At 40.3% G+C, this 16272-nt stretch overlaps 1 protein-coding gene across 9 annotated transcripts in view; it reads right to left on the bottom strand.

Annotated features, from left to right (window-relative positions):
• TENM1 (teneurin transmembrane protein 1) overlaps positions 1-16272 on the bottom strand; it is a 1380190-nt gene that overhangs the window by 339024 nt on the left and 1024894 nt on the right. For all 9 annotated transcript variants that reach the window (XM_073599409.1, XM_073599407.1, XM_073599406.1 and 6 more), the window contains one exon: positions 8496-8763. In XM_073599409.1, coding sequence (XP_073455510.1) covers positions 8496-8763 — 268 coding nt within the window. The remainder of the gene's footprint in view (positions 1-8495; positions 8764-16272) is intronic.

The raw sequence follows: 16272 nt of genomic DNA, 5'->3' as shown, positions 1-16272 counted from the left end.
ATGAGAACAGTGTTGCACGACTGCGCAATTGTCATTCAAAGTGTGACAGCATTGAAAATTGGCCTATGTAGGAAGGGGGTGAAAGTGCCCAGTATGTAAGTGGTTCAAAAAACTGCGCCACTCAAAGAAAATATGTATTTAGCCCAAGTTAAATAAAAAAATAATAATAATTCAATAAATAAAAGTAGTTGTTCAAAGCTGCAGCTCACACTTCTGTGCTATAAAATATGAATATTGAACATATATAGCTGCGCTAGGTAAAAAACAATGATTATGTACCAAATATTAAACACTCAATAGTGTATCTATGTGTATACCAAATATTAAACAGCATTGAGAGCACAGTTGTGTCAAATAGATGCACTATTTACACTATTTAGTATTTGGTATATAAACACTGTTTTTGCCTAGCACAGATATATATATATATATCTATGGCCCATTAGTTAGTGTGTGTGTGTGCTTTTTAATTATGCCAAATAATTATCATATATTTGAGAGCAATATATGTAGAGTAAAGGCTGTTTATTTTAGGAAAGTTAATACGTCACAAAGTAAAGACGATTACTCAATCATTTACAAGAGGAATAAAAAAAAGGAGGATTTTCTAGCATCTAATTGGATAATTGAACTAAACACAGTTACGTAGTTTTAGCGTATTCACAGCAAATAGTCCCTACCTCTTTAGTAAATAAAACCCAGAGATATGGAAAACGCTGAAACCAGAGACAAGACAACTAGTTTTCTTACTAAGATGGCAGCAAATGCATCCCTATATTTCACTCACTTCCTTTGAGTTTTCAGTAAACCATGCAAGTTAATCAGTCTGATAATTCTGTAGACATAACATACTTAATAAAAATATACAGATCAAGCAGCCATTCCTTTCTGAATTGCGCATCATGTTGACAAGTAATATAATTAAAGCTAAAATTATTCTTAAACAGAAGTCTTCATGAATATATTAGAAGATAGCTATGCTTTAACTAAACATATTCTACCTTCAGAAGTTGCTCATTACAGAAACTTAAAATAGGATAAATGATTAAACGAATTTGTAATTAAGGTGGGCAATAAATCTGCCAGGTCCAGATTTTACATATGACAAAGTGCAAGTATAATGACGAATATTCCTGGTTAGCTGTCTCTTATAAATAGCTGTGTAACAGCCTTCATGTCAGGAGGAAGATTCTAAAGGAACAGAATTGTAAATAAAGGAAACTGATAGAGGGCTGGGGGTCATGTGAAGCGCAAGGCCTTCCAGAAATAGAAGCATGCCTCCCAATCACGGTCAGATTTCCTCACACGACTGCTAAAAGACAAGTGTTGTAGCATTCAGTGCCAGCAAGCCTGCCTTTATCATTTTTCATTTTATGTGGGTTATAATAAAACTCAAGTAGTGTGATTTTTTTTTAGTTATTATTTAGGACCTGTTCTCGCTTGGCTATTATTCTGCAATGTAATGTTTTTTCAGTAAAAAAACTATTTATAATCATTATTGCATTTTGCGTAATTTTTGATATGGCTCAAATTTTACAGTCTTGCCCTTCCATATGTTTAACATTGTATTAGATACAATATTTGTAATTAGCCCCTGGAGTGAGCAAACACTTGATTTGCAATCACTGTGCCTCCCATCTTAAAGGATATATAAAGGTTAGTTTTAAAAAAACAAAAAAAAAAAACAAACATGTCATACTTACCTCCTCTGTGCAGTTCGTTTAGCACAGAGTGGCCTCGATTCACCTCTTCTGGGGTCCCTCAACGTTGGAGAGTGGCTCTCCCTCAGGGCACTCGTGCAGGCACAGTCCCGTGTCCTGCTGCTGTGTCTATTGAAACAGACAGCAGGACTCGGCTCTGACTACGGCTCCTGCTTCATTGGATTTGACAGCAGCGGGAGCCAATGGCTGTGCTACTATCAATCTATCCAATCAGGACACGTGCTTGTCCCCATCGCTGGTAAGACCGGGTTCAGTTAAGTAAAAGGGGGGCTCTAGGGGGCAGCTGCATCACAGGAGGTTTTTCACCTTAATGCATAGAATGCATTAGGGAGAAAAACCTTGAGGGTTTACAACCCCTTCAAAGTTGTTGTAAACCCTTACGTCTACGCAGTGAAGTGACTAACCTCAGGTGATACACAGAGATGAAACAAATCCTCCTACATACGTTGTACCAGTTTATTTGAAGTCTTCTCTTCTCCACAAGGGGGCAGAGAGCTGAAATTATACTCTGCAGAGCTCAGTGAGATCTGATTGGAGGGAAGAGACGCACCCCCCTTCGCATAGCACACAAGAACAGAGATGAGGCTTTCAATCAGCTGGAGATCTCTCGCCTGTCATATTTTTTTTCTTGGTGCCAGGAAAACTTGTCATAAGTGACTCATGCTGATAGCAGAGGAAGAAAGCAGCAGACAGAAATTACACTTAGTGCTCTGGATTGAGACAAGCACACACTATATAAGGATGTGCTTTGTTTTAAGGTTTACAACCACTTTAAAATGATTGTAAAGCCTCTATTTATTTCTATTAAAGTAACAAACATGTCATACTTACCTGCTATGTGCAGTGGTTTTGCACAGTGCAGCCCAGATCCTCCTCTTCTCAGGTCCATGGCTGGAGCTCCTGGCTCCTCATTGCTGTGGGGTCACCCCAGGTGTGCTGTAGCTCAGTGTATCCATTCAGACATGGAGCTGTGTTTTGGCCCCGCCCCTGTATCTCTTGATTGGCTGAGTTTGATTGGCTTCCCCTGCTGTGTCTCGGCCAATCAGGAGGGAGAGTCCCAGATGGCCGAGGCACTTGTGGACATCGCTGGATAGAGAGGGGGCCCAGGTAAGTATTGGGGGGGTTGGTGCACACAGAAGGTTTTTTATCTTAATGCATAGAATGCATTAAGATAAAAAAACCTTTTGCCTTTGCAACCACTTTAACTGTTGAAATATCAGCAACACAGGGAGTGAACTGTTTTCAAGTCAGTCAACTTATAAAGGCGGATTTACCAAAGCAAATGAACAAGCACAAGCATAAATCATTAGTACACTCAAGGGTGTAACTGTACATCATGGGGTCCTACAGCAAAATTTGGTTTCAGGACCTCCAGAGACCTATGTTTTTGGCACCCAATAGTTTCAACTGTGACAATATTATCATCGATCCTGAAAACTTTGCTGTGAACCTTACTGGTCTCAAGAAGTGAATCTTATTATTCATTTATGGCCATTTGTAGGGCTAATAAGCCCTACAGCATAAAATGAATAATAATTTAAAAAAAGTAGCTCTCCCTACATTGGACTGTCAGTCCACCCTTGTATAGAAAGGGGGATAGGTTATACATTCCTAAAAATAATTGGCTCTTGTGACTCAGCTAACCAGGGAAAATGCTATGCGCTGCATTGTAGTTTGATCCTTATTTCTGGTGATGAACCTGCAAACTTTTTGGCCAAAAGATCATGATTTGCGAACTTTGGAAATACCAGGGATTTATTGTGAACCTTAAAGTGGATGTAAACCTAATTCATGAAATTTGAGCTGGGCACATATCTGTAGTGTTTTGATATCTCTCTCCAAAGCACTATGTCCCATAGCTGTCTCCTGCTCTGTTCTTCTGTTATCAGCCTGATAACTTTTGATATGTTCTCCAAGACGGGAGCCTAAAGTCTGTGTCGGGGGAGGTTGCTATAAATAGATTAGCAGTCAGCTCAGAGCAGAGTATGCACATTCCTTTCTTCCTTTGCCAATGACGAGAGGGGGTGTGTGCCTTTCCTCCAATCAGCTGTCTTGGCTATATGCCCAGGCTTCAATGCAGTGCCAACCAGGAAGAGAGAATCTCCTAACACAAAGTGCACTTTCTAAAGGATATATACAGATGAAGGCAGCAGATATGCATGTACAACTTATGTAGGGAGATTTGCTTCATCCCTGTGTATCAGCTGAGGCTGTTCACTTCACTGGGTATAGGAGAGGGTTTTCATCCATTTTAAAGTGGATGTATACCCGATTCTTGAAATTTGACCTGGGCACATATATCTGTAGTGTTTACTTATCGCTCTCCAAAGTCCTAAGTGTCATGTCTTTATGCTGCTTCATTCTTCTGTTTTCAAAAACTTCTGACAAGTTCTCCGACACAGGAGATAAAAGCAGCTGGAAATTTGTGTCAGTGTGGGTGCTATAAATAGATTAGCAGAGAGCTTGTCTATTCACAGCACAGCTCTGCAAGTATCTTCGCGCCTCTGCCTATGTGGAGGTGTGTGCCTTTCCTCTAATCAGGTGTCACACAGTGTATGCCAAGACTCCACTTCCACAGCTGAAACAGGAAGAAAAAAAAAAATCTAACACAATGTTTATATTCTAAAAAGTATATAAAGGCAAAGACAGCAGATATACAAATAAAACTTATGTAGGCAGATTTGTTTCATCCCTGTGTTTCTGAGGATGTTCACTTCACTGGGAATAGGAGAGGGTTTACATACACTTTAAGATCATATCTAATAAAATAAAGTATGCCTAAATAGGGGCCAGTGTTCTGTATATAAAGTGTCAGGAAAAACCAACAATGCAGGGAATTAAATTACTGACCAGCTTCACCTCTTCATTCCAAACACTATCATTTGGAATCCTATACACTGGCTTACTTGTGAACTTCTGTACATTTGCAGGACAGTAAGTCCCCCCCGTCCCCGTCCCATCATCATCCTTCCTAGGATACAGTTCTTTTTAGCTTTTTTGCAAAATAGGATTTTTTAACATTTTCATATAATTGGTGTGCTTGCTTTATGTAGTTTTCTTCCTACATGTTATGCACATTTAAAAATGTTAGCAGCAGTTATATAAATCCCACAATATTGACACTGTGCATTAGAGCATACAATCCATAGAAAGACACATCTACTAGTACATTTTTTAATGCTGTAGCCTGTGCATGTGTGTCTGCATGCATGGCACCTCCCATGTGCCAACATACACGCATATCCTTTGACACATGTATCCAAAAAGATGGTTAAAAAGAGAATCATTTCATTTTAAAGATCCTGACAGTTGCTCCAATGGCAAAATCTCTGTTCCTGAATTCCTAAATTCATGATTCTGACACATTCACACTCTCACAGCTGGATTTGTAATGTATTATACACTTTGAAGAATTCAGCATAAATACTAAGACCTCCCGGCTTGTCTTCAGAAATGATGGGGTGGAGGTTTGAACTTGGGTTAGATGGTTTTGTTGCTCTTCCAGTGGGAGAAATATAAGAATTCAGTTTATGCATCCTTTATCAGTTTTTATGTCTTTAGCTATGAGTATAGAAATGTAGGAGTTGGCACTGATGACTTGTTGTACAATGTGCCAGCTCCAGGGCTTTCATCCAAATCCTGGTTCAACTAGTGAGTCATTTTTAGGGAATAATCATGCAAGAAAGAAGTTCATATTTTCCAGATTAAAAAAAATGACATACATATTCTAGGGATCCAAATGACAACCCCACAGCATGCAACTTTCTTTACCGGTTTATTTGAAAAGAAACAGAATTTAAACTAATATCTTACATCTCTTTTTACTTTGTAAATGTAATCTTTTAATACAAGTAATTATTTAACACAGGGTTCATCCATACCACTGAATTTACATAAATGTATGCATGTTTTAAATAGAGAGCATAGTAAAAGCTGTTTACTTTCAGGTTCTTTCTTTATGTGATGTAATGCGACCTAAGCCGGCCATGCATGGCTTGAAATTCGGCCAGTTCAGCAGGGACCATCGAAATTTCAATCCGTGTATGGGCACCCTGGTTGTACAGAAGTCAATCTATCAATTGACTTCTGTAAAACCACCCTGTCGGGTTTTTTCCAAACGATCAGTGCCTCTGGCAACACTGATCATTTGGATCCCATTAGGCTCCCTGCTGTGAGAGCACAATAGCACACCGGGAATGAGTCCCCCATCCACATAGAATGTGTGAATGGGGAATTCAGCACATTTTTTCATTGAACCCACTGGTTGAATGAAAAAAAAAAATGTGTAGCCAGATGCCTACTGGCTATTGAAGTCCCTGCTTGCCCCCCAGCCACTCTGCTGCTGGCTGTGAGAAAGAGAGGGCTGAGTGGTAGTGTACCCACTCTCCTCCTCTTCCTCATTGATGTGTAGGGGACTGAGTGCTTCTGAGAATTCCCCACTTGCCCCCCCCCCCTGTTGGTGCACCATATAAGAGTGCTCGGCTGTGTGTCCCAGCCTGCTTGTTTCCCCTCCTGTCACTGTATAGAGGATAAGAATGGATGTGTGTGAAACTCTCCCCCATGCTCCTGCTCCCTCCCCCCTTCTGGCAACTGTGAATTGGATCTGATCAGGTGCAGGTGTGGAACAACTGCTAAGGATAATGGGATATGTAGTCCTTAAAGAGGCGCTGCTCAATACAAGTGAATAGAGGCTAATGGCTGCAGAACTACAGGCCCAAAATCACCTGTTCACAGAATGTTTTCCCAGACTGTGTGTGGGCTTCATCGGACCTTCAGAGGACTGTTTCTGTCGAAAATCTGACGGACTTTAGATTTGGAACATGTTTCAAATCTTTACATCGGAACTCCGCCGGACCCAGTTCCTACTGAAAAATCTGCTCATCTGTATGCTAGTCTGACGGACGAAGGGCTAGGGCAACTATTGGCTACTGGCTATGAACTTCCTTATTTTAGTCCGGTCGTACGACATCACGTACAAATCCGTTGGACTTTGGTGTCCAATCGTGCGAAAGTCCATCGGAAGTCCGTCAGAAAGACTGTCGGACCATTGTTGCCGAAAAGTCCGCCCGTGTGTACAGAGCATTAGTTATCAGGAACGTTAGACATTACCATGGATACCCCTTTGTTAGGAATGAATACACCCACACACAGGGCTGTATGTGCAGAGTGTACCAAATGACATTTGTTTCAGTATCTATTAGTGAGGATTCTTTATGCCATTTATGCTTTCACATTTGATGCTATTCTTACAAATACTGTGTGGATGTAAAATATAGTCATAGTATGATAGTGTAATGGGGTTTAGCCTTATACGGCATAAGTTAATGCCCATAGATGAGGCTAACCTGTGTATCAGTTAATATAACATATTTTGTATTGTGTTCTATGCATTTGCTTACCCTTCAATAATATATTCACCTTAATAATCCTCAAGTTACTTGTAGTCTATTTTCTGGGTACTATTATAGATCGGTGGAATATTAGCACCTAAAGTATAGCTAAAGGCAATTTTTTTTTGATAGAGAAGAGATGGATTAGAACACCTGGCAGTTTTCTCTATTTTTATATTTGCCATATTTACCATTATCATTGAAAGTGAAAATAAAAGAAAATCCCAAATTTTGAGTTGTCCCCAGAAAAGTGGGAAATCTTTCAATGGGGACACTAGTTTTGGTGAGCTGGGACCAGAGATGCAGGGACTTGCACTTCCTGTTTTGGTTATGTTACAGGAAGTGAAGGTAAATCTCCCCATTGGGACAAAGAGGGCAAAAATAAACCTTACAGAGGTTATAACCCTCCTTTACTGTATCCAAAATGAAAGAAATGTTTTGCCTAAAGTTCTATTTTAAGTTACACAGGAGTGAGTAAGAGAGAGAGAAGAGAAAAGGATTACGATGAGTCACTTCTATGACCCTTTTAACAGTGTTTCAATTTCAGCTCTGTTGGGCCCCTTTCACACTGGGGTGGTGGGGGTGTTCAGCGCCGCTTTACCGTCATTTTAGCGGCGGTATTTGGCTGCTAGCGGGGCGGTTTTAACCCCCGCTAGCGGCCAAAAAAGGGTTAAAACCGCCCACAAAGCTATGCCGGCGGTATAGCCGTGCTGCCTCATTGATTTCAATGGGCAGGAGCAGTGAAGGAGTGGTGTATACACCGCTCCTTCACCGCTTCATAGATGCTGTTTGCAGGAATTCTTTTTCCCTCCTGCCAGCGCACCGCTCCAGTGTAAAAGCCCTCGGGGCTTTCACACTGGAGACACAGCAGCGACAGTTTTAGGTCGGTTTGCAGACGCTATTTTTAGCGCAATAGTGCCTGCGAACCGCCCCAGTGTGAAAGGGGCCTAAATCAGCATATTTAGCAGACTATTAATTAAACCCAAAATTTTTATTTCAAATTCAGTTACAAGATGCCTAATTTTTTAAATCCACCTTTAGGGCCCATTCATACCAATTGCAGTGCTGGAAACGCACCTTTTCAATGCAGGTATTCCACACCACACAAGGTCACGCTGCCCATGTTAGACGCATGTGGGAGCCATAAATTGTTATTCACACCACAAACACATCTAGGAAGTCTCATGCCTGCCGTACCTCTTATACATTCTTGTGTGTTTGGCAGCCCATTGAAATGAATGGGCTGTCAAAAATGCTCTGCATGGGATTGAGCTTTTAAAACAAGAATTTCATTCCTGTCTCAAAGTTCAAAATATTAGAAAATTAAACATTCTAGAAATATAATAATGCAATAAAATAGCATAAGACATTTAAGAATCTTTACCTAGAGCTTCAGCTAAACCTGATACTTTCTGTCCATAAATATCCGTCTTGTTCCAGGCAAAGGTATGAAACAGGTTGATAGCAGCAGGAAACCATTTCTGTACAAGTCGTCCTTCCACCGCCACAGTCAGATGCACTTTGCTTAGACCAATAGGAATAGTTGCGTGGGTGAGGATAATATGTATGAGACTCTTATAACCAAGGGTCCGACTGCTCAGATAGCTAAGTTTAACAAAACTAGATGGAATGGGAATTTCTTCTTGCACCACCTGTAAAGCAGTATAAAGAAAAGTAGTCATAAAGAGTACATTTAAAGCTATTAACTCTTTTAGCTACTATCTTTACATTGATGGATGAATTACACATCCCTTGACAAAACCTTGGAAAGAGTACATCCAGCACTAAGTACTTTGTCTGGCATTTGCCCTGTGTGATTACTTAAAGGGATTTGCCCTACCGTGGTCATGTCTTCCCTTCAGTAGCTTGTTTATCCACACTCAGTAAATAAAACTGACAACACAGAGTGCTACTCTGAATACAGAAGGAATAGGCCTAGAATTCTAGATGCTCTGCATCTTGTTACCAGTTTGGGTATTTCTTCTGTAAAGCATCATTAGGCATGTTATTCCCTTCCAAACATAATCTTTAAACCCTTAGGGTACTACCATGCGTTTACCTTTTTTTTTTCTCTATCCTTATCCTGTTATCAGAGAACCATTTGGTACGACATGGAGTTTGTTTTTTTTTTTTTCTTTTAAATATATCTTTTGAGGTTTTTCGGTACTATCATGTGTTTACATGTAAGCCCATCCTTTGATCAGGGAAAATTATGTGTATAGTACTTGATGTTGTAATTGTTTATTATGCATTAAGTTATTTGCATAATAATTTGAATATGTTCAGTTTACATATGGTGTTGCCATGCTTTTACATGTATACATAGTTGTGCGTTAACATGGCCACCATGTGTTCTATTGTACATTTTTTTGTCATATCATTTGTCATGTCATTTTATAATATTATATGTTTTGACTTGATGGATATTATACTGTATGTTCGATGACTTTGGATCATTATGCATGTGGTATAATCTACTTACCTGAAGGCTGCTCATCCACTTAGGAATATTAGTGACATCAGATAATTTTATTTGCATATACATGTTGACCTTTGATATGCATGGGCGTTTTTTCTTTATCATGGTTATCAATGCTGGATTGTGAGTAATTATGCCAGACCTACTGGCATTTTATTATCTGATTTGAATAGATTTGGGATATTTCTGTAGAGATTCAGCCATATGGCAACATGACGGAGAAGCCTGTCGCCTCCTGCAGGTAGGGTAAAGTGGACTACAAAAAGATGGCTGATGACCCTAGAGGACCCCTTGAGAATGTCCATTTTGACAAAACTAGTTGGACATAGTCTAAGTGCTGACATCATGCTGTTGTCACAATGTTTAAACTGGATGACTGGTTCTGTTCTACATTAAACTTGTATTTAAACTATTACACTATCACTGGCTTCCTGTTGGATCTATCTGTGTGTCTATGGGAGTGTGTCTATGGGAATGTTTGACCATTCTTCCAGAAGCGCATTTGTGAGGTCAGGCACCGATGTGGACGAGAAGGCCTGGCTCACAGTCTCCACTCAAATTCATCCCAAAGGTGTTCTATCGGGTTTAGGTCAGGACTCTGTGCAGGCCAGTCAAGTTCCTCCACCCCAAACTCGCTCATCCATGTCTTTATAGACCTTGCTTTGTGCACTGGTGCGCAGTCATTTTGGAACAAAAAGGGACCATCCCCAAACTGTTCCCACAAAGTTGGGAGCATGAAGTTCAAAATGTCTTGGTATGCTAATGCCCTAAGAGTTCCTTTCACTGGAACTAAGGGGTCAAGCCCAACCCCTGAAAAACAACCTCACACTATAATCCCCCCTCCGCCAAATGATTTGGACCAGTGCACAAAGCAAGGTCTATAAAGACATGGATGAGCGAGTTTGGGGTGGAGGAACTTGACTGGCCTGCACTGGGATTGGGATGCCATTAAAGTTCATGTGCGTGTAAAGGCAGGCGTCCCAATACATTTGGTAATGTAGTGTATATGGACTTTGATTTAAGAGAGACTTCACGTTTTGGTATTGAACGCTGTTTACTTAATCATTTATTTTTGTACATTTTTATTGGTGCTGCATCATTTCATGATATTCTAATGCCCTGTACACACGGTCGGACATTGATCGGACATTCTGACAACAAAATCCATGGATTTTTTCCGACGGATGTTGGCTCAAACTTGTCTTGCATACACACGGTCACACAAAGTTGTCGGAAAATCTGATCGTTCTAAACGCGGTGACGTAAAACACATACGTCGGGACTATAAACGGGGCAGTAGCCAATAGCTTTCATCTCTTAATTTTTTCTGAGCATGCGTGGCACTTTGTGCGTCGGATTTGTGTACACACGATCGGAATTTCCGACAACGGATTTTGTTGTCGGAAAATTTTATAGCAAGCTCTCAAACTTTGTGTGTCGGAAATTCCGATGGAAAATGTGTGATGGAGCCTACACACGGTCGGAATTTCCGACAACAAGGTCCTATCACACATTTTCCATCGTAAAATCCGACCGTGTGTACGGGGCATAAGTGTTTAGGTTAGGGTATATCAAACTTTGTTTGCCAGTAGCCAGACGTAATTCATTACAATATGTTTTTTTTTTGTTTTTTGTTTTTTTACCAGAGTAAAGTTTTATTATTTTTGCAAGGTATACACGCAGGTACAAAAGTACAAAAAAATATACATAAAAATGAGTACCAAGACTCAAACAACACAATAACAGTGGAATCTCATATTCATAGGAATTAAGGAAGGGGGGTAATCGTAGTCTGTATTATAACAGCCAAGTGTGGCAATGATGGTATTGCCAATGGAGATTAACAACCAATATTTAAAGCACCAGAAGGGAAGGGAAGGAAGGGAAGGAAAGGGAGAAAAGAGGGGGGAGGGGAGGTTATAAGCAATTAAGGAACCTGTACCACAAGATTACAGACAAATCAAAGTCAGGCAAAAATTAAAAACAATATGTTAATATGATAAGCCTGTGCCACCAGACAGTAGAAAAGCTACTTAAATATTATTAAAACATATTTTAAGCAAACCACTCAAAATTTAAACCAAATTAATCATGAATTCCTAGTATAATATATCGTTTTTAAATGTACTTGTACAATATTAAACTCGGCAACAGGATTTGTGTAATCCCTTCTGCAGTCTTCAATGCAATACAGTTTTAAAGTTAAACTCCAATCAGATATAAAGACACAAATGAATGCAGAAAAGCTCAGACTGGGAGAAATCAGAGCAGCACAAGGAGCCAGACAGATGTGGAGCAGTGCTTGTGGGCTGATGAGAGGAGAGGAGGGTGAGATCAGCTAATAAGTGTGCTGTTCTTTCTTTAACTGTCTAGTCACAGGCTAGGGCAGGACAAGTCCAGTACATGTTAATGCAGCAGAGAAAAAAACAGGTCTTCTGTCCTATCAGACGGGGTGGTGCTCTGTGGCAGGGTTGTGTATATCTAAGGACTGGATGAATAGGCAAAAACATAATGGCATTTTAGCTGTTTTCTTGGAGTAATTTTCTAACTGTATTATACATAGTTACATAGTTAGTAAGGTTGAATAAAGACACCAGTCCATCCAGTTCAACCTGAGTGAGCACCCACAATTGTCCCTATCCCCGCACACTGCGTCCCATCAAGATGCCCATCCACTATTTTATTATTTTTTTTATATCTATATTTAAGGTACCCATGTAGCACCATCAATCTACACAGCGCTCCACCACACCCACACCGGTCCCCACCCCCAAGGGGTCTGCAATCCTAGGTCCCCAACTCACATCCATACACCAAGGCCAATTTTTGGACAGAAGCCAATAAACCTAACAGCATGTCTTTGGAGTGTGGGAGGTGTGTACTCCACTCTATTGCACTGCACAGCCAGGAAGATGCTACATATATTTACTAGTTCAGCAATGCAGCTTCATATATCATTAGCATAGGTCAGTACAGCTACAGCCTGGTCACTGGAAAATAAATCAACAATATCAGCCATCCAATGAGCAGGGAGGAACCATTAAGCTTAACCCCCTTCGCACCTAGGGGGCAAAACAAATCTTAATGCCTAAGCACAATTTTACAACTTTGACATGTTTTAGTAAAACAATACATATCATCACAACTACTTTGTGTATCCAGACTTTCTTTTGGTGGTAAAGGGTAATGGATATCTCCTGATTTTTTTTTTTTTTTTTAATATCATCATAGGAAAACTGTCCCAAAGTGGTAAAAAAAATCATGTTTTTTAAAATGTAGCTGTATATTTCTTGCTACTACCATAACTTTCCACCAAAGAACAATCCAAAATACCTGTATGTGTATGTTAGTTGTTGTTTGTACCCAAAGTACAGCCTAGAAACAATAGTGCGTATTTTGCTTTTATTTATCCTACCTAAAACACACTAACACTGACTGACACTGATATGAATTAAAAAAAATACTGACTTAGATCAAACTTTGATCTAGGTATCTTTTTATTTTTTGATCACTGTTATTATTATTTTTTAACATTTTTTTACACAGTTCTGCAAGGACAGAGAGAGATACGATGTATTTTTTCTACTCCATTTAGAAAAAACACGAGGGCGGGCTTCACAGTGACTGATTACTGCGATAGCCAATCAGAGGCTATCACAGTGATCAGGTGACCCGGAAATTAGGGAGTTGTGGCGCGCTACCAGCACATAGTCAGGTACGCAAATATTTGGTCCCACGGAAAAAGCCCAGTCCAGTGGGGCCGCATAATTACGTACACGCGGCGACAAGGGGTTAAGCTTAATTTGCTTATATTTTGCCCATGCTGGTTCCTCCTGTCTCCCCTCATCAACATGTTTGTGACTTTTTAGAATAAAATCTTTCCTTTTATTACACACCTTATAATAGAATCAGTGATGTCATCACTAACTTTTGAATCCATTAAATATATAGCCAATAGAAAACCTCTTGGTATGTCACAGATCGCCATGTATTTAGGGCTGCACAATGCATTGCTGTTTTACAGCAGGCAGACTGCGTACAGAGCAGCAGCTGACCCCATTTTATTTCACTATACCAAAGCGCTCTTCTTTTTTTATCATCCTAGATTGAACACAGGAACCTGGACAATACTGTCCATATAACCCCAATTTACTGGAAAACTTGTTGACCTCTTTTTTCTTGTGTTCTAACTTTTTCCATCTCGCTCTGCCCATCCCATGAATTTTTAAATTCTATTACAGCACTGTATGTCCATTAAGTGAGCTGCGCTGAACTAACTGAAGTCAAACTAGAAAGCATTCTATTATTGTTTCAAATCAAAAGGAGCAAGGTTATATGAGAAAGAACAGCGTGTTCTGGTTTGTTCTAACTTGTGGCTTGTTGATCCAAATTTGTTAATTTAGCAATGCACTTGTAAGCATTTAAAGTGATTCTAAAGGTTTGTTTGTTTTTTGTTTTTTAAATAACAAACATGTCATACTTAAAGGGTTACTAAACCCTCATTTTTAAAAAATTTTATAACAAACATATCATACTTACATCCTCTGTGCAATTGGTTTTGCACTGAGTGGCCCCAATCCTCCTCTTCTGGGGTCCCTTAGCGGCGCTGGTGGCTCCTCCTCTTCTCGAGTGCCCTGCCGGAGAAGCGCTCTCCTTCGGGATACCCATGCGGGCACACTTCTGAGTCCTGCTGCTACGTCTATTGACACAGACAGCAGGACTTAGCCCTGCCCCCCGGTGCCCATGTCATTGGACTTGAATGACAGCAGCGGGAACCAATGGCTGCGCTGCTATCAATCTATCCAATCAGGACATGAGACACTGGCCAGAGCTGGTGTGCTCATTCCCGTTGCAGGAATTACGGGGCTCGGGTAAGTAAAATGAGGGCGGGGGGGGTGGGCTGCTGCATGACAGGAGGAGAGAGAGACCTGGGACAGCCGAGGCTCCAGTGCACATTGCTAGATAGTGAGGGGGCTCTGGTGAATATAAGGGAGGGGCTGTGGGGGAAGCAGCACACAGGTTTTTTTTATCTTCATGCATAGAAAGTAAAAAAATGTTCAGCCTTCACTACCACTTTAAAGGCCAAACCTAGCATTTCATCAAGTTTGGTTGTGTGTTAAGCTGATAAAGTTACCAATTCCATGGCCAACATTTTATTAGTTAACAGTGATTGACTTGACCTTTTTTGAAAGATCAGGGAGGTGGGGCAATTTGCTAGCGGTAGGAGCAGGCACTTTATGTTACCAGGCCTGTGCATTACTTAAGTGGACAAAGTACAGGTTGACTTTAACCTCTGATTTATTAAGGGAATCTTTTGTGCCCAATATGAAATGCACAACATTTACAACTGAAATGGAGGAATATTAGGCACAATTTGTCAGTAGCTGTACGTATCTGTACCTACAAACCTATAATGTGTCCTAGTTATAGTTTCATAGAACAGAGCAACCAGCTGTTATTTTGTTTGCCCCTTTTATTCATAAGGCAACTCACACAGAACAGAGTTCTGCAGAGGTGAAGTACATTAAAGTATATGTTACTCCAACATTTCCTGTTTCTAATATGTATCTGTTGTACCATGTACTAGTGTTAAAAAAGTATCCTGTTCTCTTTGCATTGCTTCCTTTGTGTGACATACCCTGCCAGTCCCCCTATTTTCCTATTTCAAATGGACTACGCTAGGCACGAGAGCACATCCATATCAGCATGGTCAGTTTTCTGCCTCTCTGTCCTTTAATGATCAGACTTGTGCTGACATGTCCCCCCTGCACAGCCGTTTACTGGATTGATCAGTGTGCTACTGTTTCTCCACCCCCAGCTCTCTAAGCCCCTTAGGCATGTGATCACTTATAAAAAAAAGTGTTTATAATATTTTTTATATATATACACAAATGTTTTACCGTTCATTTCTATTTTAAACTGAATGGGTTGTTTTACAAGGTCAGGGTTTACATACACTTTAATGTTAGTCTACTGTGTACCTACACATCACTCTTTGGGTCCTTGAACCTGCTAGCAGAATGGGGTGACTGTCTACTAATGTGTAATGACACAAAGATTTTCTTTAGCCTTTCCACTCTTAAGCCTTGTACACACGGTACGATTGTTAGACAAACGAGCGTCTGATTTTTGTCAAAAGGGTGTGTGCCAGGATCTTGTCTTGCATACTAATGTTACACAAATTTTTGTGCCACAAATATAAATGTAGTGACGTACTACAAGGAATTTCAGCTCTTGAGTGCCACCCTTTGGGCCCCTTCTGCTAATTTCGTGTTTGGTAAGCATTGATTCCGAGCATGCGTGTTTGTACTTTCAACTTTTGCATGATTGATTTGTGTACTGACTATCCGAAAATCTGACGTGGAGCTGACATTTGACAAAAATTTTGCTAGCCTGTCATCCAACATTTGTTGGCTGAAAATTGGAAAAAATGGTTGAAAGGAGCATACTAACGGTAATAACTTCGGACAACAGCCTGTCAAACGACAATCCCCTTCTGATTTTTGTACCATGTGTACAAGGCTTTAGCCTGGATGTGCCTTGTGGGCTATTATGCCCTGTACACACGATCGGACATTCCAACAACAAAATCCATGTTTTTTTCCAACGCATGTTGGCTCAAACTTGCCTTGCATACACACGGTCACACAAATCTTGTTGGAAATTCCGAACATCAAGAACG

The sequence above is a fragment of the Aquarana catesbeiana genome, linkage group LG09, assembly GCF_042186555.1.
Source record: "Aquarana catesbeiana isolate 2022-GZ linkage group LG09, ASM4218655v1, whole genome shotgun sequence".
NCBI classification, from domain to species: domain Eukaryota; kingdom Metazoa; phylum Chordata; class Amphibia; order Anura; family Ranidae; genus Aquarana; species Aquarana catesbeiana.
The sequence above is the reverse complement of the archived record's forward strand: the minus strand, read 5'-3'. Positions and strand labels throughout refer to the sequence as shown.